The sequence below is a fragment of the Anabrus simplex genome, chromosome 6, assembly GCF_040414725.1.
Source record: "Anabrus simplex isolate iqAnaSimp1 chromosome 6, ASM4041472v1, whole genome shotgun sequence".
NCBI lineage: Eukaryota > Metazoa > Arthropoda > Insecta > Orthoptera > Tettigoniidae > Anabrus > Anabrus simplex.
This window is the reverse complement of record NC_090270.1, coordinates 279,852,624-279,874,189: the sequence shown is the minus strand read 5'-3', so window position 1 is coordinate 279,874,189 and position 21,566 is coordinate 279,852,624. Positions and strand designations below refer to the sequence as shown.

Below are 21,566 nucleotides of genomic sequence, written 5' to 3'. Positions count from 1 at the left end.
TCGTACTGTTATTTTCGATTCCTCACTGCTGTGTTAACGTGTTGCAGCCGACAACGTGACAAGTGACAGGAGATAACCGGGATTTGAAGGAAGTCTTTTTTAATTGGATGGTGCTGAAAAGTGATATTGATTATTGTGATGTTGAAAAATGTACTTTGTATTTGCAAACCAAGTCTAAATCCTTTCAAATCGATGATGTGAAATCTTTTGATCAGTTCTGCGATTTCAAACAATTCCTGAACGAGAGCAGTAATGATCCTAAATTTAACAAGTTGTCTTGTAGTCAGAAATGGGCAAAGTATTTCAATTCACGTAAGTCAGTTGATTGTAGTTCAGAGTTATTAAAACTTGCAGAATACTTTTTCTATACCAGGGCACAATGCAAATGTAGAACGATTATTTTTATTGATCTCAGCACAATAGACTGATCATAGGAACCATTTCGAAGTAGAATATGTGAAAATCCTCTTAATGGTTCAATATAATCTAAAGGAATTTACATGTGTATCTTTGCAAACCGAATCAGCAAAGCCTGTAAATTAGTTTCATTGTTTAAATTTTGAAGGAATTTACTGTATAATTTGGAAATTAATAAATTTCGTTTATGTATGTGAAAATTAGAATATATAAGCCTAAATTCATATTCTCAATGGAGGATTTTTGAGTCCTCTTTTTTCCGACATTGTCCTCCTCCTTAAATAGTTTTGTCCTTTTTTCATCTATTTGCATTTGGTCACCCTAACTTTTCCTTATTAGCTTGAAAACATATGTGCTAAATCGCAGCTCTTTAGTTTCATATGAATCCTGAGAATTAAATATTGCAATTAGGGGAAAACATATTTCACTCCTTAATAAAAAAGATCGCAATGAAACATCCTTAGTTTCCTTAATTAACTTGTAAGGCACCCTTGTGCTAAATTATATCCCTTTAGCGTTGTGAGAAGTGTGTCCGACTCCTTGGCTCCTTGATAGGGTCCGGCTCCAGGATTTTAATCGAGTGTGATTAATTCTTCTGGCTCGGGGACTAAGTTTTTGTGCTTGTCCCAACACTCTCATCTTCATATTCAGATAACAGATCACTCTACCAACCACCATGGAAACACGCAATACTGATTACGTCCCTCCACACAGGGGTGGTGAGAGGGGCATTCGGCCGTAAAACATGACCTATCCACATACGCGGTCCAGTTCGCACCCGCGACGGGGGGGAGTAAGACCGAGTATAATAATAATAATAATAATAATAATAATAATAATAATAATAATAATAATAATAATAATAATAATAATAATAATAATAATAATAATAATAATAATAATAATAATAACAATCTGACAAACAAAGTGCCATCATTTGTCTTCTTGTATAGCAGCCATCTTGCCTACTAAGACAGTTAAGCTTGGAGGCATCGAAATTGGGTCTGTAAGGTTGGCACTCCCTCTGTCAGGTTGGCACACCTGTAGCCAACCTAGTTTTAACATAGCCGACCAGAGCATAGCACCGCGGTCCAGCAGCTGTCACTTACAGGCACGTCCACTTTTCAAATAGGCCGCGCGTGTGACGTCACAGTCACGTGACTCCTTCCTCACCCTCTACCCCGCTGACATAACATTCGTTGATTTACTACTGTCATAACGGCCCTACTAGTGTGCGATTTAGTGAAATTTTTCGGCTAAAAGAAGCAAAAAGCAAACCCACCTCCGTTCAGGCCATGCATGCCCTTAGAGGGGTGGAAGGTATAGGTAAAGGCTTCCACTATCCGTAACCTCGACATTTGATGGGGGTAGAGTGGTGCCAAATGCACGTGGTGTTCTTAAGTGGTCACTCATCCCGGTACTGACCACGCCCAACGTTGCTTAACTGCGGTTATCGGACGAGGTATGGCAGTTATCGAAGTAAGACATCTTTTCTTGTCCTTAGAAGGAGTACCTGTGCCAATCCCAGCCCTCTAGTCTCATGGGAAGTAAGTGCATTTGTGATGAGTAAATGAGCCAAGTCTTTTGCTTATATGGAGAAGATACCATGCGGACATTCAGCAAGAAACGAGTAGGAAATAACGCAACACTCTTTTAACAGACTAGCAGTGTTAATCCTCTTCCAAGACAATAAATGGTCATTTATTCAATACAAAGATGCAATGTCAGTTGTGGTATCAGAAAATACAAAAATATCTCTCAGACAGGTCTTATGGCAGCAGAAAAGGCCTAGTAATGGAAATGAAGTAGGCGTGGCCTTAATTAAGGCACAGCATTTGACTGGTGTGAAAATAGGAAACTACGAAAATATCATCCTCAAGTCTGCCGATAGCAGGATTCAAACCCCCCACCACCTCACATATGCGAGCAAACAGCTACATGGCGGGAACCGCACAGTCAACTCACTCGGCCATTAAATTTGAAACCTGCCCTTCTTTATAAAGGGCCATTCTACAAATAAATTACTTTTAAGTTCATAATTACCCTTTTCTTTCCATTTTTTTACAGTATGCTTTACGTCACACCGACACAGGTAGGTCTTATGGTGACGATGAGATAGGAACGGGCTAGGAGTGGGAAGGAAGCGGCCGTGGCCTTAAGTTAGCTACCATCATGGCATTTACCTGTAGAAGAAACGGGAAACCACGGGGAACCACTTTGAGGATGGCATAGGCGGGAACCGAACCCGGGCCTCCGGGGGTGGCAGGTAATTACACTAACCACTACACCACAGAGGTGGACATTTTACCTGTTTCTTTATGTTGACATTAAAGGGATATTTTTGCTAATTTACTATTTGATACCTGCATGAGACTACTTACACGATTAAGACCACGACTCTCCCCAAATGAGTCGAACAAAACATTCTCAAACATCTTCTGTACATTCTTACGATTTTGGCACAGATAGAAATACATGGCGTTCATCTCGTCAGAGTAGGGGAACATCTCGTAGGTAGGTCTTGAATCCAGGTACCTCTGAAACAATAATGATAAGGCTATAATTAACAAGTTAGAATTTCTATGAACCCCATGGACTCTTTATACTCTACAGGGTCCTTAATATAAACCCAGACCGAACGAACGGTGTTTGTACTCTGCGCTATGGGAGGCGCGCGCAAGCAGCCTGCACGTGTTCGAGCTGGCAAGCATGAGTCGCCAGTCTGAATCTCAGCTGTTAACATGGTGAGACAGTTATCATTGCAACACCGTATTTTCGTACGTAAATGTTCTGGTTTTATCTTAATGGTCGTGTGAGCAGTCATAACTATCGCTATTGGTGTGCAGAAAATCCTAATGGTGTTTATTAAGTCCCTCATTATGATAGGAAGAATGGTGTTTGGTGTGCTGTTAATACAAGACGAATAATTTGGCCTATTTTTCTGAGGCAACAGTAAATGGATAGAGGTATCAAAATGACATTTTAACGCCAATATTCCATCAGTTAATGGAAGAAGAAAATCGCGAGGGTGGTTTCCACAAGATCCAGCCCCTGCTCATACAGCAGAAGATTCCCTTCTAACAATCTCGGAAGTGTCTGCAGACAGAGTGACCAGTGCTGGTCTATTTCCTCCTCGTTCTCCAGATCTAACAGTATGTGTTTTTTATTTGTGGGGTAAACTGAAAGAGACAGTGTATCGAACAAATCCTCACACATTGGAGGAACTGAAAGAAAATATTACGAATGAAATCAGAAACATCACAGTGGCAGAACTCACTCGTGTCAGCCAGAATGTGGTTACCAGATACAACGCCTGTATAACCGAGGAAGGACGACACTTCCAGCATGTTTTATAAGGGAAGATTTCATATAAGATTGTATACACACTTAAAGCAGGGCGGCCGCGCGGGACTTAAGTTAGGCTGAGGCAGCTGACGTAGCGCAGAGTACCAACACCTTGCGTTAAGTCTGAGTTCATATGAGAGACCTTGTTTTATTATACTGGTAACAGCTATCTGAAAGTCCGTAATTGAATAAAGATGTAACCGACGAATTTTTGAAAAGTGAGATTTCAATGGAAATAGGGTATATTATCACGCCTCTATGCTGTGGTGTCATCTTGCCTTACATGTGAACTTCAAACTAGATTACAGCCAGCAGAACTTTGTCCTCCGTGATGTAAGGATGGAACATCAGTCAAGATAATGGACAGTGCTGGCGTTGGTTCGACATCGGGTGTAATAAATCGTTTAAATAAAGGCCGTAGACGAAATCACATCTTCATTTTGAAATATTTCCTTGACATATATTTTATTGTTATTATTTTTATTATTCCACTAATATATTTGCTACCATTTGTGTTCCAAGTGCACGTACAAGATTTCTCTTCTGTTATATATAAACGTAAGACATACTTGCAGATTATTTTCCATTGTATCGCTTTCAATTCATACATTGTACTTGTAAGTTATAACAATAAAATATTGCTTTTAATACTTGAACTCATTTGTACACTTGCATAATGCAATTGACTCAACTAGTGTACATCATGAAATAAACCCAACAAAAGAATTTTCCTCTCTCCTGAAAAATTACTGTTTTATTGGTTATATCCTTATTCTACCGAGCTCGATAGCTGGAGTCGCTTAAGTGCGGCCAGTATCCAGTAATCGGGAGATAGTGGGTTCGAGCCCCACTGTCGGCAGCCCTGAAGATGGTTTTCCGTGGTTTCCCATTTTCACACCAGGCAAATACCGGGGCTGTACCTTAATTAAGGCCACGGCGCGCTTCCTTCCAATTCCTACGCCTTTCCTATTCCATCGTCGCCATAAGACATATCTGTGTCGGTGCGACGTAAAGCAAATAGAAAAAAAAAATCCTTATTCTGGGGAGTTCTTCAATTGGGCATGAATCTATAATAATCTGAAGCAGATTTTAAATATGAAGGGAGATATAAAACCAGAAATCTATTGGCGCATCAAGCTTGGATGACTAGCTTTTGGAAGGAATTAGTCAGTTTTTATATAAAAACGCCGACAAATTTGAAGAAATCAGTTTTTGATCGATGCATTCTTCTTGTTTTAACATTATGGTTGTGAGACTTGGACTCTAACACGTTTACGGAAGGAAATCTTAGGACAGCTCAGAGAACCATGGAAAGGGCAATGCTGGTCTATACAAGGAAAGATAGGAAAAGACCAGTTGACATCCGATCGATCACTAAGGTTAAGAACATATTGCACTTTAAAATGGCAGTGGGCAGGCCATGTTGCACGACATAATGATAAAAGATGTACGAAGCTAGTGTTGGAATGGAGTCAGAAAGAGCATCGGAGGTCTAGAGGAGGACTACTGGATGGATGGTACAGAGATATGAGAAAGATTGCCGATATCACCTGACAGAGAACCGCTCAAATCCGTACCGAGTGGAGAAGACTATTACATGCCTATTTGGATCGCTTACTTATAGGGGCCACCTCATTTAATGATTAATTTGGCTGATAGTGATAGATCAAGAACAGCGTCCTGGGAGTTGAAATTTAGTAGTATGCTTGTATTTCATTGAGTGAGGGAGGAAAGATCCAGTAAAAATCCACCTTTATAAGAATAACTGTAAGCACCAGAGCTTGTAACCTTTCTCTAACGCACAGCAACTTAGTTTCTAATCTTAGCCTGAACAGGTTATCAGATAGACTTCACACACTTTAATTTAACGAGGCTCTTGTCCGTGATGACCAAAGCCCTAAATATTGAAAACAAAATACTTTTAATTCAAAATATTATGTAAATATTGTTTGAAGTAAAGATGGGCACTATCGACTGATAACTATCGAACTAGTCGATAGTTTAAACTATCGTAGCAGTCGAGTACTTTAAAAAACAAGTCGACTGAATTCAGTCACATTCCCGCCACGCATCTCTCCACGTTTCACTTTTCAGTCAGCACAAAACAAGTCGACTGAATTCAGTCGCACTCAAGACACAGCGAGATGGAAGTGAATGTAACTATCGGTTTATGGTCACTTCGGATATGTAATATATAATTATGTTAACTTCATATGTACCTACGATATATGGCGATTTTCTCTTGTTTATATGCTCTTTATTTCGTTGCATATTTGTTTATGTTAATTACGTTAAACCCTATTCATACATAAGGTATAACCATAGCGTATCGCTATGGTATAACTATAATAATAATAATAATAATAATAATAATAATAATAATAATAATAATAATCTGAATAACTGTAATAATAATCTAGAAAATACGGTAGTATTGTGTTTGGCTGTTCTCATCTACAGTATATCTTGATTGTGTACTACAGCAACGCGTTTTACATGTTATTACTGTTAACATTGTTCGGGAATAGAGCCTCATTGTCGTCTTTCTACGTTTCACTGTCCATTTAGCACCAAGAAAGGCCATTCGTATGATGTTGGTTCGTATTAAGGGCATCTCTCTATCTATTAGCCCCGTGTACGAACGAGAGCGTAAATCGGATTTTAATGCGTGTCTATACAAGTGATTTCTAATTATTGGTAAATTGCGTTAAAATGGGCCGAATTCGTAAAAGTACAACTCTCCACTTTTGATACGGAGAGTTTCGACTGGAAACATTCGAATGTTTTTCATGGACTGACTAGTTGCGTTATATGAATACTTTCATTCGACTGAAATCATTCGACTGTTCATTCTCGACAGGAAGTAATGAATACTTTTGTTCGACTGAAAACATTCGACTAGTCGATAGCGGTTTTCAGTCGATAGTGCCCATCTCTAGTTTGAAGAAACTTTTTTTTTTTTTTTTTTTTTTTGCTAGGGGCTTTACGTCGCACCGACACAGATAGGTCTTATGGCGACGATGGGATAGGAAAGGCCTAGGAGTTGGAAGGAAGCGGCCGTGGCCTTAATTAAGGTACAGCCCCAGCATTTGCCTGGTGTGAACGTTTGAAGAAACTAATCATGAGGCTGTATCCTCATTACGCAAGGGCAAGTTATCCTTTATGTATTTTATGTTCCTTTCGAAGAGAAAAGGGTATGGCTCTACTTGTTCATTCATAGAAAGTCGTTCATAAAACAATTCTACTGCAACAAATGAACGATTATTATTGTTATAATATTGGGATTCCTCAAACTGAGCAACTAAGTTCTTGTTGAAAAAGCTATTTAATTTATTTCACGTAATGCCCTTGTCTTCAGAAATACTTGACATTTTTGTAAGATGATTTATTAAATTATTCAGTAATTTCAAAGCAATTGGGATACGGTAATTATTATTAATTTACAGAGAAACAGTTCGAGAGTTCTGGCAATATTCAGTAAAACCTGTCCGCAGCGGAAACCCAAAGGACCGGAAGTTTTCTCCCGCTGTGTGCAGGATCCTGTTTCATAAAGGTGGTTAAAAAAATTCATACTTCCGTTAGATACTACAACAGTAGATTTATATGATTTCGTACGGTAGTAGATACAATTATGACACTAGTCACACACCTATATACGTTAGTTCATCAGCACTAACTCAAAGCTGTTCTTGCCTAGAACTTCCTCACGGTGCACACTGGTACTTTATTATTATTATTATTATTATTATTATTATTATTATTATTATTATTATTATTATTATTATTATTATTATTATTATTATTATTTGGCTATCACCCGTTGACAAGTATGATTGTCTTCCAAGGCAAAATTCAAATAACATGAGTTACTTGATGGCTGTATAATACAATTCTGGAAGCACAGACACTTCCACGATGTTGACACACGATGTCTTGGATAGCTACTGGTCCTTGAGGGTTGATACTGCTGATATTCATGCTCTTTCCTAGCATTGCGTTTGTAGGCCAGAAGTTTCCTCCGCTGTAGTTCAAAGGATAGATGCCAGTGGTGGAAAACACGACACCATTCTGGACGGGTGGATGACACAAAGGGTCACTTTGATATTTCTTCAGATTCGCCTTATGGATATAACTTTCCATTTTATTCCTAGGATTCTCCTAATGCAGCGCTGATGGTATTTTTCCAGATATAGTAAGTGCTATCTCTATAAAACCCAAGCTTCACAACCATAGATTTGAAACAACAACGGCTTGGTATACATAGAGCGTAGTTTGAGTAATGTCGTGGTAGTCAAACAGTATATACACCAATTTAATACACATTGCACGTTTTATACAAATAACACCATCGTATTACTGTACAGTACTGTCATTTACTTCTTCCAGTAATACAGCGTTGTAAGCTGTAAACAACTATCCCTGGTAGTAGTGATAGGCAACATTCTAGCTCGAGACTCTCGAGACTGACGTCACAGATCCCGAGACTCTCGCGAGAATCTCAAGACCGATTCTCCTGTGCTGCGATCTGTTTGACGTCCCAGTAACTACGAGTATAAACTTGATAGTACACCATAAGCAGTAATTGCGTGAAATAACGTTCTCACACGGAAACGTGTAAGCCAATAAATTTTGTCAATAACTTGAAAAAGTACTGAATGTTCAACTAAGAACCCCTTAAAAACATTAACGAAAATGAAAACAGAATATCAGTATCTTAAACTGTTCATGACTTATTTGAGGTGGATATCTTAACTGAATAACCCTGTGTAATTTGTGAATAACTGTAGGTAGGATGTACACTACCTGCATACTAGAAGCGTACATTATTCGAACTTGAGACAGGGAAAGGTGTACTTTGCTGCATATGCAACCACCATTACACATGAATGGAACGTGCAATCTAAAATGCTCGAGTTTGCTCCAATTCTCTTGACAGGGTTGATGGTCAACGCTCTCGAGACCGATTCTCCTGTGCTGCGACCTGTGTGACGTCCCAGTAACGACGAACGTAAGCTTCGTAGTATATCAGCAGTTCTCATATGGAAACGTGTATGCTGATAAATTTTGTCAAAAGCCTAGGAAAGTAGTGCATGTTGAACTTTGAACTAGTGATGGGCAACACTCTCTCTCTCGAGAATGTCGAGACTGAAGTCACAGATCTCGAGTCTCTCACGAGAATCTCGAGATCGATTCTTCTGTGCTGCGATCGGTGCGACGTCCCAGTAACTACGAGCGTAAACTTGATAGTATACCATAAGCAGTTATTGTGTGAAATAACGTTCTCATATGGGAACGTGTGAGCCAATACATTTTGTCAAAAGTTTGGAAAAGTACTGCATGTTCATCTATGAATCCCTTAATACCATTAACGAAGATGAAAACAGAATTCAGTATCTTCAACTGTTCACGACTTATTTGAGGCGGACATCTTAATGTATAACACTGTGTAATTTGTGAATAACTGTAGATAGCATGTACACCTACCTGGATGCTAGAGGGGTGCGTTATCCGAAATTGGGGCAGGGAAAGATGTGCTTTGCTGCATATGCAACCACCATTACACATGAGTGGAACGTGTAATCTAAAATGGCCGAGTTTGCTCCAATTGTTTTGAGAGGGGTGATGGGCAACGCTCTCGAGACCAATTCTCCTGTGCTGCGAGCTGTGCGACGTCCCAGTAACTACGAGTGTAAGGTTGATAGTGTATCATCAGCAGTTTTCATATGGAAACGTGTACGCCGATACATTTTGTGTCTTCCCAGGAAAGCAATGAATGTTGAACTATGAGCTCCTTAATACCATTAAGGAAAGTGAAATCAGAATGTCAGCATCTTAAACGGTTCACGACTTATTTCAGGTGCACATCGAAGCTGAATAATCCTTATAATTTGTTAATATCTCTAGATAGGATTACACCTACCTCGATACCTCGCAATTGTGGACAGGGTAGCTTCTTGTGATACAGACCGAGCCCGAGGTGTTCTATGACGATTTCTCTTCATTGGTATTATATGTTTTTAAGTGCCGAATCATCCCAAAAGTATTTATCCCGAAGTATTTTACTTCTTTTTAAAAAACAACACAGCGGGCTGTGTTATGTGGCATCTCTCCAAAATAACCGAGATCCACGGCTTACGTTGCATTTCGGAGATCGTCTTAAAGTTGTCGCGTACAATTAAACACAATCACACATTGCATATAACGAAGTAGCTAATTATGACGCGAATACTCGATAACAATGTAAGAAATTATTTCCCTCGTCACCAAAATATCGGTAAACACGAGCATTGGTCATGTGATATTGAATGTGGGGTCTGATAACAATGCACATCTGTCTGTCCAAAGAATTGGATCAAATTCAGGCATTTTAGATTACACATTCCACTCATGTGCAATAGTGGTTGCATATGCAGCACAAGGCACATCCTGCCCCGTCTCGAGTTCAAATAATGCACACTTCTAATATTCAGGTAGGGGTACCAACATTAGACGTCAATTTATGTACTTAGCCTACTCATTCGTGTATTTACTGCTGCATACAATGCCGTAACGCGTATCCTTCATAATTATGTTATACTGCGTCAAAATAAACCTCGGTGGAAATGAAAGACTTTTGCCGCGTATTTACGTAATGTGGAAGACCCGGGTTGGCTATTCGCATACACGGCACAAACAACATTCAGCTCCGTCTACCTATATGCTTACGACATGCTACTTGCCCCACAATGCGGGGACACCGCTCTCGAGATCTCTCGAAATTTCTTGCGAGTAATATTGCCTGCGCTAGTCTCGAGAAATCTCGATAAATCTCAAGACCACGTCTAAGACGGCCCATCACTGTCCGGTAGCAGGTTTCTCAATTAAAATGCGGGCGCGGCAAATCATGTCGGAAAATTTAGCACCTCTTTCGCTAGCGCAAATGGCTACATGTACTTTACGGCTGATAGAACATGTCGGCAGGACTTCACGTTACATAACCATCTAATTCATCATCTTCATTCTCGTCATCATAGCAATCAATTTCTTTTCTTGGACGTGATGGGTGACAAACTATTCGATGCTTTCTAACGCCACCTCTGTCTCAACTTCTAGATTAATGGTCACGTAATATTATCCATTGACGTTACCATAATTACACTGCTCAGAAATTTGTTTTAGCACACCCGTACTTTCGTTTATTATGGTTCCTTCGTCAGGGTGTGAGACAAATTTGTCTTTAGTGACACTCCTTTCACCGCTTCTCCGATCCAAATTATAGCATCGAGCACAGAGATAGACATTTCCTGGCCGAATGCTATCTCGGGCATCTTAGATCTATTCGGAATACACATGCTCACTAAAAAAGGTTTAGCAAGGAAATTTACATTTTTCGTTACAGTAGCAAAATTAACTTCCGTTTCCAAGTCAGGCAGGTTGCGCTACTTACAGGTAAACTAAATGATAATTCACGGGATCGAGAACATTTTCCCATATGGACAGTTTTCCGGATCATAAAGGTTTCGCTAAAGGCAGGTTTTAATGTGAAAATGAAAACATACAACCTGTTTTCCAGTCAGCCACCGTCGCACTTCTCTGGGCCAATGATTAATGACTGAAAAAAGAAATGGAGAGTGTTGCTGGAATGAAAGATGACAGGGAAAACCGGTTTTTTTGGTAGTTGCTTTACGTCGCACCGACACAGATATGTCTTATGGCGATGATGGGACAGGGAAGGGATGGGAGAGGAAAGGAAGCGGCCGTGGCCTTAATTAAGGTACAGCCCCAGCATTTGCCTGGTGTGAAAATGGATAACCACGGAAAATAATTTTCAGGGCTGCCGACAGTGGGGTTCGAATCTACTATCTCCCAAATACTGGATACTGGCCGCACTTAAGCGACTGCAGCTATCGAGCTCGGTTGGGAAAAACCGGAGTTCCCGCAGAAAATCCTGTCCCGCCTCCACTTTGTCCAGCAAAAATCTCACATTGAGTGGGCGGGATTTGAACCACGGTATCCAGCGGTGAGAAGCAAGCGCGCTGCCGCCTGAGCTATGGAGGCTCTCCAGGTTTTACTGTATAAGTTTTAAAATTCCAGAATAAAGCCACATTTCTAAAGAAGTAAACGACGGAAAATATCCACGATAACCATTGGTGGACTACAGTAGATATTTATTCACCCTTTAGTATGTTTTGTTTGCTTAGGACCTTGTTCGCAGGTCAATCCCCTCAATAATTACTTTGATACATAATCTCAGATTATCTATCTATGTCGTTATTGAGAGGATTAATTACTTGAAACACAAGAGAAGCATACAACTTCATAAAGTTTTTGGTACCATTCATCCTTTCCTCGTACTCTTCGTCTGCATAACTCACCTTTATCAAATTCCAGTTTTTCACTACGGCAAGCGTCGAAGGAGAAGTCGTGTGTTTGAAGAAGATGGCAGGAGACAAGCTAATGACTAGGCGCATCTTTGAGTTGTATTCTGGCCGCATGGAGAGCAGTACGTAGGTCATGGTGTTCCCCATAGAGTATACCACACAGAAAAGTTTTGTGTGACCAGTAGTCGTTAGTATATAATCTATAGTCGCCGGCATATCATATATTCCCATTTCGTGCCAACTGCAAACAACAAATACAATAATGTAAACAAGTTAATAAATCAGTCTGAACTAAACATTTATGTGGAATACAGGATGCACGTGAAACATGAGCAGATCGGTTCGTTATTTCATAATGGAACAGTCGATAGGTATTACCACAGTCTAATATATATACAGTCGCGAAGCTCTGATGATATTTTTCATCCGGGGTGACTACAGCCCTCCAAGCGGCGAGGTGGAGGAAACTTGCTAGCAGACAACAGGGAACGAATTACTACTACAGTCTAAAATGGTCATAACTCCTGAACCATTCATGCAAATAATGTCCTGAGAAGGTTACTGTAATCCTTATGAAATAGCAGAGGAGGTCAAACAATTTATTTCGATGAGGAGTTCGAGGATAATATCGAAATATTTATTTAATCTTAAGAAGTTATTTTTTTTACCGCGGACTATAATATAAAATCGCTTCTAGAGGGTAACCGGTTCGAAATAGGTACATACCATCCCGGACTTTTTTGTAGAGGTTTCTATGCTCTACAATTCGTACGCTTACTCTTGGGGTCTATCGTTGACGGTTCACGCAGCGTAAGCCAAGAAAGCAAGTGACCGACCGACCGACATCGAACCTGCCAAGTTGGGCTAAAAAGGCCAGCGCTGTCCACTTGCTTTCTTGGCTTACGCTGCGTGAACCGTCAACGATAGACCCCAAGTGTAAGCGTACGAATTGTAGAGCATAGAAACCTCTACAAAAAAGTCCGCGATGGTATATACCTATTTCGAACCGGTTGCCCTCTACGCGCGATTTTATGTTATAGTCCGCGGTATAAAAACATAACTCCTTAAGATTAAATAAGTATTTCGATATTATTCTCGAACTCCTCGTCGAACTAAATTGTTTGACCTCCTCCACTATTTCATAAGGATTACAATAACCTTGTCAGGACATTATCTGCATGAATGGTTCAGAAGTTATGACCATTTTAGACTGTAATGGTAATTTGTTCCCTGTTGTGTGCTTGCAAGTTGTCTCTACCTCGCCGCTAGAGGTGCTAGTGTCGCTCCAGTTGTCAAGTGGATGAACCTTCCTCTTATTAGAGCTTCGCGACTGTATAATTTAGACTGTGGTATTACTAAGAAACACCGCATTGTCACGCCATTTACCAAGGCATTAGTAGGGGGTGGGGGGGCGATAGCGTGCCTGGCCAGACTATGTTTGCGAGTTGGTGAAAGAAACAGTGTATAGAGACTATCCCATTGAAGAGCACGTGATCGTTGTGAGTCAGTACTGGGACCCTGTAGGGGTTAGGATGGCCAGAAGTCCCGTGTTATACGGGATTTCGCGTATTTCAATGTCTGATGTACAGGGCGACCCAAAAGTTCGTTAACATTTGAAGAGGCAATACCTCACGGAATATTGGAGGCAGGGAGGTAATAATGGACATACATGATGGGCATGACATGGTGTTTTATTGACACCAAAATAAAGTACACAAAATGACCAGCCCTTGTAAGGCAGACCCTCCGATGTGGGTGGGCGGCATCTGCCATGCGTAGGTAACTGCGTGTTATTGTGGTGGAGGATAGTGTTATGTGTGGTGTGTTAGTTGCAGGGATGTTGGGGACAGCACAAACACCCAGCACCCGGGCCACTGGAATAAACCCATGAAGATTAAAATCCCAGACCCGGCCGGGAATCGAACCCGGGACTCTCTGAACCGAAGGCCAGTACGCTGACCATTCAGCCAACGAGTCGGACACTTATCCGTTGACGGCTCTTGAGTATCAGGTGGTAGAAGAATGTCATGACCTGTCCCTTATTGGCATTTCTGATGATATAATAATAATAATAATAATAATAATAATAATAATAATAATAATAATAATAATAATAATAATAATAATAATAATAACACCAAACTCGTCAGAGAAAGAAGCGTTTACATTACGGATGAACAAATGGAAATAGCGTACCATTTTACCAAGGGCGTCTACAACGAAAGGTCCATATCTTTCAAAGAGGCATTACTGTAGTGTCATCGGCCCAGAGATCTTATACGCTTCAGAATGTCTTGCAATGAACAAGAAAAGGCCTGATCGAGAAACTCGAGGCCAAAGAGAGGAAGATGTTAGGTCCCATCAAAGACAATGGGGAGTACAGAAGACGGCATAACGACGAACGTACCGGGTCTATCTTATAAACCCAGACCGACCTCACGGTGTTTGCACTCTGCGCTACAACAGCTGGCTCAGCCCAACTTACGTCGCGAGCGGCCACCCTGCTTTAAGCGTCTATACAATCTTATATGAAATCTTACCTTACGTTATGAAAGATGTTGAAAGTGTCATCCTTCATAATGAGGGCCTTCATAAACACCATTAGGATTTTCTGCACACCAGTAGCAAGACCATTAAGATGGAACTAGGCCTCATCCGAGAAGAACACAAGCTGAGGGTCAAATAAACGATCATTCAATGATGCAAGATACCACTCACAATATCTCACTCTTGTGGCTGGATCAGCAGGTTTTAAACAATGGGCCTGTGTAAACCTGTACGGTTTGATGTGCAACAGCTTTGTAGCCCTCTGTGCAGGAGAAACTGTGACCCCTACTTGTGCCAATTTTGTGAGTGATTTATTTGGTGACCGTTCAAGATTCGCACCAATGCCATCTAGCTTCTCCCCTGTTAAAACGGTTCGTGAGCCAGTAGTTTCAAATTTATTTGGAATTAAGTGAATCTGTGCTCACGAAGGTGGCACTTCACCAGGAAATTGCTGAACAAATGCATCACATACACACCGTGCCGACTCGTACTTAAAATAAATTTTACATACGAAAATACGGTGTTGCAATGAGAACTGTCTCACCATATTAACAGGTGAGATTCAGACTGGCGACTGATGCTTGCCAGGTCGAACAGTGCACGCTCCTTGCAAGGTCAAGAGTACGCGCGCCTCCCGTACAGCTCCTTAGGTCTGGGAGAGTAAAAACGCCGCTGGACGGTCTGCGTTCATAAGAGACACCCACGTAGAGAAGATACCACCAGGAAAACAAGAATTATCACTTATGGGCATTTGGCAAGAATGCACCAAACAAGACTGACCAACCGCATTTACCTTCTTTCAGCAGGAAAAAACCAAAGGCGCGTGGTTCATTGAGGTGGAAAGAGACCTTGAAGAAGTGGGAATCACACATAAGGATATCCTCGAGCGTCCCACTTAAGAAGAAACATCAAGCGTTCCAGTGTTTCCGAGACAAGGCAAAATTAAAAACTGGAAAGGCATGGACACAGGAGAGGAAAGAACGACATCGAGAACGCATACGGAAGTACTAGGCAGACATCAACGTCAGAAGTAGCCAGCTGAAATGACATGGTCCAAAGTTGGTCGATACGACGTGAATGAATGAATAATATTAATAGATAAAAGTGTAACGACATATGGGAGAATTTCACAGGTATAATTTTTTAAATACCTTGAGGAAATAATTCTGTCTTGGGGATTAGACAGTTTGATCAAAACCGAAAGGGCCTCAAAACTTCAGGGGGAATTTAGACTAACATGAGCTCGCTACAATAAAGGAGTAATGTCACGTAATGCTAAATTGAGACATTGCAAAACAGCTGTATATGCATCAGAAACCTCAACTTTAGGAGGTTATTCTAAAATTACAGATAGTGGAAAACAAGAAGGTAAAATTCTTAGGATAATTTTCGGCTCCACACAAGAATATGGAATATAGACCAAAAAGTAAACTGCAGACCTCTGTCGTCACAAAGATAGTTTAATCAATACTGTACGGAGGGGACGTTTGACATGGATAAGAATAGACTCACAAGAAGATTATTCAGTGCAATACATTCCCAAAACAAATACATTGACTGGAGGAAACAAGAGCGGACCTGAGTAAATTGAACATCAAGCAAGACATTATGAAAAATCGAGAAGTCTTCAGGACATTAGTAAATAAACACGCATTTATGGTGGAAAACTTGCAGCAGAACTGGTACAAAGAGGTCAGAAGAACGGAAAAGGAAACGCAGTGCGTTCATGAAGAGATTTTGGACAAAATAGGAAGGAGAAAGTCATCATCAAGCCAATGAACAAGTTCCAACGCGCTCTATGAATGGGCATAACGAAATAATTAATACCTGTAATAATAATACCCTATACACACGAATCATCCGCATATAATTTTTTAGAAATGGGAGAAATTACATCAATTAAAATAATTTCAATGATTACCTGAATTTCCAGAACTGTGGATCTGTTGGCTTCATGGTAGTGTGATTCTTGGAATATAAATTTCCTCTAGCATTCCCCATCCACACGTCATAACCATTGTCCGCCAGCTGGTAAGCTGAAATAGATGGAACTATAAGAGATAGTTCAAGGCACTTGCTCTTTTATGTTTATTAATACGAATATTTATTCTTGACTAAAGAGATTTGAAATCTGAGATCAAACCAGTACCAAAAAGTTGATCCATTCACAAAAGCATCAGGTCAAATTATTCCACTGATGAAAAGATACGCATCTAAAGGTTGAACCAGCTAAGTTGCATAAGAAATGGTAATTATTATTTCTCTATATTTATCAACAGTTTGTCTGAAATTGATATCGACATTCAAAATCGTAATACTACCATCAACCTTCATGTACCGGGTTGAGTGGTCAAGAAATTTGGAGCCCAAGATGACAGGTTCTTTCCCGGCACCGTTTCATAGTATTTGATGGTGCTCGAAAGATTTACTGGCACGTAAAATATTTCATACTGCACCTCGCCGTCTCCGAAAACATAAAAGCACTTAGTGGGACGTAAAACCATTTCATCCTCTTTTGGATACGTCGAATCATTAACTTCTTTATGCGTTGTTCTTTTCCTAATACCCAATATTTCTTCATTCTTTCTGATATTCGTTTCCTCTAGTGTTCCGAGATAATAGGTTTGGCTTTTAATGTAGATTTGTCTTGGAATCTTATTTTCTTCTTTAGTTATTACTTTAACTGTTCGACAGAATAGTGAATTTTCTGTAATTTTTAATTCTACTAGGTCTTGTTCAGTTTCTTTAAACCAGTTGGGTTTTGTTTTGCGTTTACGGAAGAAGTCAAAGGTTTGTTTAATCGATTAGAGTTCATTCTCAGAAGATGACCGTAAAATGTATTCTTATTTTTCGCGTAGATTCTGAGAGTTTTCCAGTTTTCTTGTAGAGCGTTTCATTCTTGATGAATGTTATTTTATTGTCCTGAAATTTTGGTCCTATGATCTTTCTTAAAATGTTCCTTTCTTTTAGCTCGAGTTTCTCCATCTGGCCTTTGAAATTAATGTTTAGTGTTTCTGCTGCGTATATTGCTTCTGGTTTAATCACTGATTTGCATTCTTTAATTTTGGACCCCCATGAATGGAATTTCTTGTTGGATGTATCTTTTGTTACCTGGAAGGCCAGTTCAAGTTTATTTTTCCTGGATTCCATTGCTTTGCAATCCATAGCATTCCAACTAATCCATTCCCTGAGATATTTGAATTATTTTATTATTTTAACTTGTTTCTTGGACTTTGAGGTATTATGTGGGCGTGTGTCATGATTTGGTTTTATGATGACATTTAAAATTATTATTATTATCCTTCATGCTATTATGTATAATCAGATCAATGCTTATGCAACGCCAGCCCGTGGTGATAAAGAATGACGTTACGTTAAACAACGCCATACGGTAACGAGCACGACAAGGATGGAAAGACAAACAATAATACAATACAATACGTATGGTAAATAACTTACCATACATAAGTGGAAACAAGAAACTGCGCTGAAAATCCATCCCACAGAAAAAAGTTCTAAAATCTTTGGAAACTACTGAACCGCGATAAAAAATTAACACCAGTTTTCAAAAAAATCAACTGCAATTAGATTAAATAAAATTTACAAAGAATAGAAAATTGAAAACCTTTAAATTGTTTGTTAAGTACGGAAAATTATAAAATATGAGCAAACAGAACAGTAATAGTATAAATAAAATTTTAGTAATATAATAAATAGATGAATGAAATTTAAATAAATATAGTAATTTAAAATAAATATATTCCATTAACAAATAAAAATGGTGAACCATTACGTAACTTTGTCTAAACAAGTTATAGCAATAAATTAATTTAATAAATTTATGAGGAATGAAACGTAGGATGAATAACCTTTAGTGGCTTTTGACAATCCCCAGTGCAGGAATCATACATCCGCAATACGGTCGGTAGCATAGTTCCATAACGCATCACATGAAATCAACGTACCCCAAAATATTTCACACACAACCAGCCCAAGATTTAAAGAAATCAGATACATATAATTAACACTTAAAATCCCAATAAAAATCCAATGGAAAATAAATCAACTAAATAAATCTTCTATGTCCTAGCTCTTCTCGATTTCTCTTAAGTTCAGTTGACATAGACATACTCCTTTCCAAACTATTCAAACTCCAGTTCTCGACAAACAGTCTTCAGTGGATGAATTCATATCTCCGCGGTCGTCTGCAGTGTGTAAGAAATAACCATAATGAATGTTCATCCTGGCGATCCGTAGAGGTTGGTGTTCCGCAGGGGTCTGTCCTTGGACCGCTCCTATTTTCTGTCTATATCAATGATATTACGTCGTCGGTAAACAGCTGCAGACACCACATGTACGCTGACGATATACTGTACAATATTATACTTGCACTGTGAACCGTAAAGACTAACCGATGAAATTAAAAATTTCAATAGAGACTTACAAGAAATCTATAACTGGACGGACATGCATAGACTTAGATTAAATAACATAAACTCTCAGCTATAATAATTTCATATCCTCGGCTTTGTTCAAAAACAATAAGCAACTTCGATTTACCAAAACTCTACCTACAAAATTCACCCATTGATTTCAGTGAATCTGTCAAAGATTTCGGTGTTATGATAGACGAGCATCTTTCTTGCAAGCAGCAGGTTATCAGCCTCTCCAGGAAAGTATCTGCGACACTTAACTAACTTAGAAGATTCACAACATATTTTCTCCACTATTACAAGAACGACTCATTTGCACGCTGGTATTACCTCATTTCGACTACTGTGACGCCGTGTACAACGACCTAACTGCTACTCTTAACGACAAACTACAACGCGCGCAAAACGCATGTGTTCGCTATACAGTATATGCGATCTACGTTACTTTGACCATGTTACACCTGCCTACAAGGAACTCGGTTGGCTAAAACTCAAACAGCGCCGTAATCTTCATGCTTTATGCCATCTTCATCGAATATTCTCCTCATGCTCACCTCCCTACTTGTACAGTCAATTTCACCACCTCTCATCCAATCACAGTTTCGGAACACGTTCAATATCTGATACACTCCTATCTATTCCACCTCACCGCACCACACGATACACAAACTCATTTGTTATTTCTTCAGCACGACAATGGGATACACCACCCGTCTCTGTTAGAGGAGCCTCACCTGCTAGTTTTGGGCAACTTTGTCACCACTACCTACTATGTAATACGTAGATGAAGTCCTAAATTGTTATTCGTATGTTATGGAAATATTGTAGATTTAGCCTTCCTCAAACTATAGGCTTTATATAATCTCACTGTTATTACCAAGGTTTATAGAAATTAGCTAATCATGTCAAAATTATGTAAATAATAATAATAATAATAATAATAATAATAATAATAATAATAATAATAATCATCATCATCATCATTCTCCCATTTTTATCATAATATTGTACTGTTTAGTAGTTGCAAGATGTTACAATTGTAAGAGTATGTATTTTAATTTTGCACATGTAGATACTGTAGTTTCTGGTTAGATGGAAGAGAGGGGCTAATGGCCTTAATCTTGCTAGAAAAAATACATTGTATTGTATTGTAAATAGAGAACAAGGCAGATCCGGTAACCCAATGCGTCTACATACACCAAGAGTCAAACACGATCTTCCACCAAAACCTAAATAATTAATCATCACATTAGCGACGCCACGCAAGAACAAGAAAAATCCCAAGATAAGACAACAATGACACAGTTATGTAATTGGGCAAGGCCGAGATATGTTAATACAACAATATGAAGAAAATATAAGGATAGCAAACGTTAGAAACCTTTCACCAAGGACTGTCCAAAAGCTCCCAACGAAATAATATAATTTTTTAAATGAACTCCCACTTTAAAATATTACATTATTAAATATAACCTAGAAATAAACCTACTTAATGTGAAGTATAAATAAGCGAATAATACGTAGACACGCAATTAAAAAATTATTTACGTATGGAAAGTAATATTTGTGGTTGACGTAAAATTTCAAGTAAATGCATGTTTTAAAATAATAAGAGTAAATAAGAACGTATCAAACGTGAACTCATAAATAATAGTGATAATCAAACCATATAAACCTTAAGGCATATTAGAAATAATCACCAAAATGAATTTAACACTTATGAAAATTAATATACTGTTAATAATAAAAATATATTAAGTAAGAACAAAAAAACAGTGACAAATAGTGATTACACGGTGCATAGGTCATACGGAGTCGAAACCAACGTAAAGAAAATCAGCTAATCCAGAACAGAATGACAAAATTAAAATTATCACCAACACGGGCACAAGGATTATATAGCAACAACCCGCAATCAATTAGAAATAGCAACAATACACGCATCAAGGAAATAATACCATAAACACACGCCAAACAAGCAGAATAAAAATATATCAGAGAGGAAAAATAAAATTTGAAACGCCAAAAGATTTTCACAGTTACCGGTCAACAACAGGCAAAATCATTTACATGGTACAAACATGGCGCACAAACGGCATACAGAAAAGAGAATACAGACCAAGAAAATCTCACCACAAGACGCACACAAAATATTAAACGGCAAATAAAGATAAAATTACACGAATAGAAGAGAAATCATAAAATGAGTACTGACATCGTAGCGAGATATCCAAAGTAACTTACCGGTTTCGACTGGTAACACCCAAAAGGAAAGTTTAAAACAAATTAAAATGTTACATATAATATTTTCATATTAACATTAAACCAACAAATAACCTATCCCTAAACGGGATATACTACAATATTTTAGCCGACACCAGTCCGATGATCCTTCATATTGGAAGGTCAAAACAGAGACATCGCGCCAAAACGTCCATACGTGACTAGTTCCAATAGCAGACAG

General features: G+C 39.0%; 1 protein-coding gene across 1 annotated transcript in view; it reads right to left on the bottom strand.

Annotated features, from left to right (window-relative positions):
• Positions 1-21,566, bottom strand: part of LOC136875740 (lipase 1) — a 125,130-nt gene that overhangs the window by 43,154 nt on the left and 60,410 nt on the right. The window contains exons 4-6 of the mRNA XM_067149312.2: positions 16,591-16,705; positions 12,117-12,363; positions 2,799-2,954 (exon numbers count right to left, since the gene is read on the bottom strand). Coding sequence (XP_067005413.2) covers positions 2,799-2,954; positions 12,117-12,363; positions 16,591-16,705 — 518 coding nt within the window. The remainder of the gene's footprint in view (positions 1-2,798; positions 2,955-12,116; positions 12,364-16,590; positions 16,706-21,566) is intronic.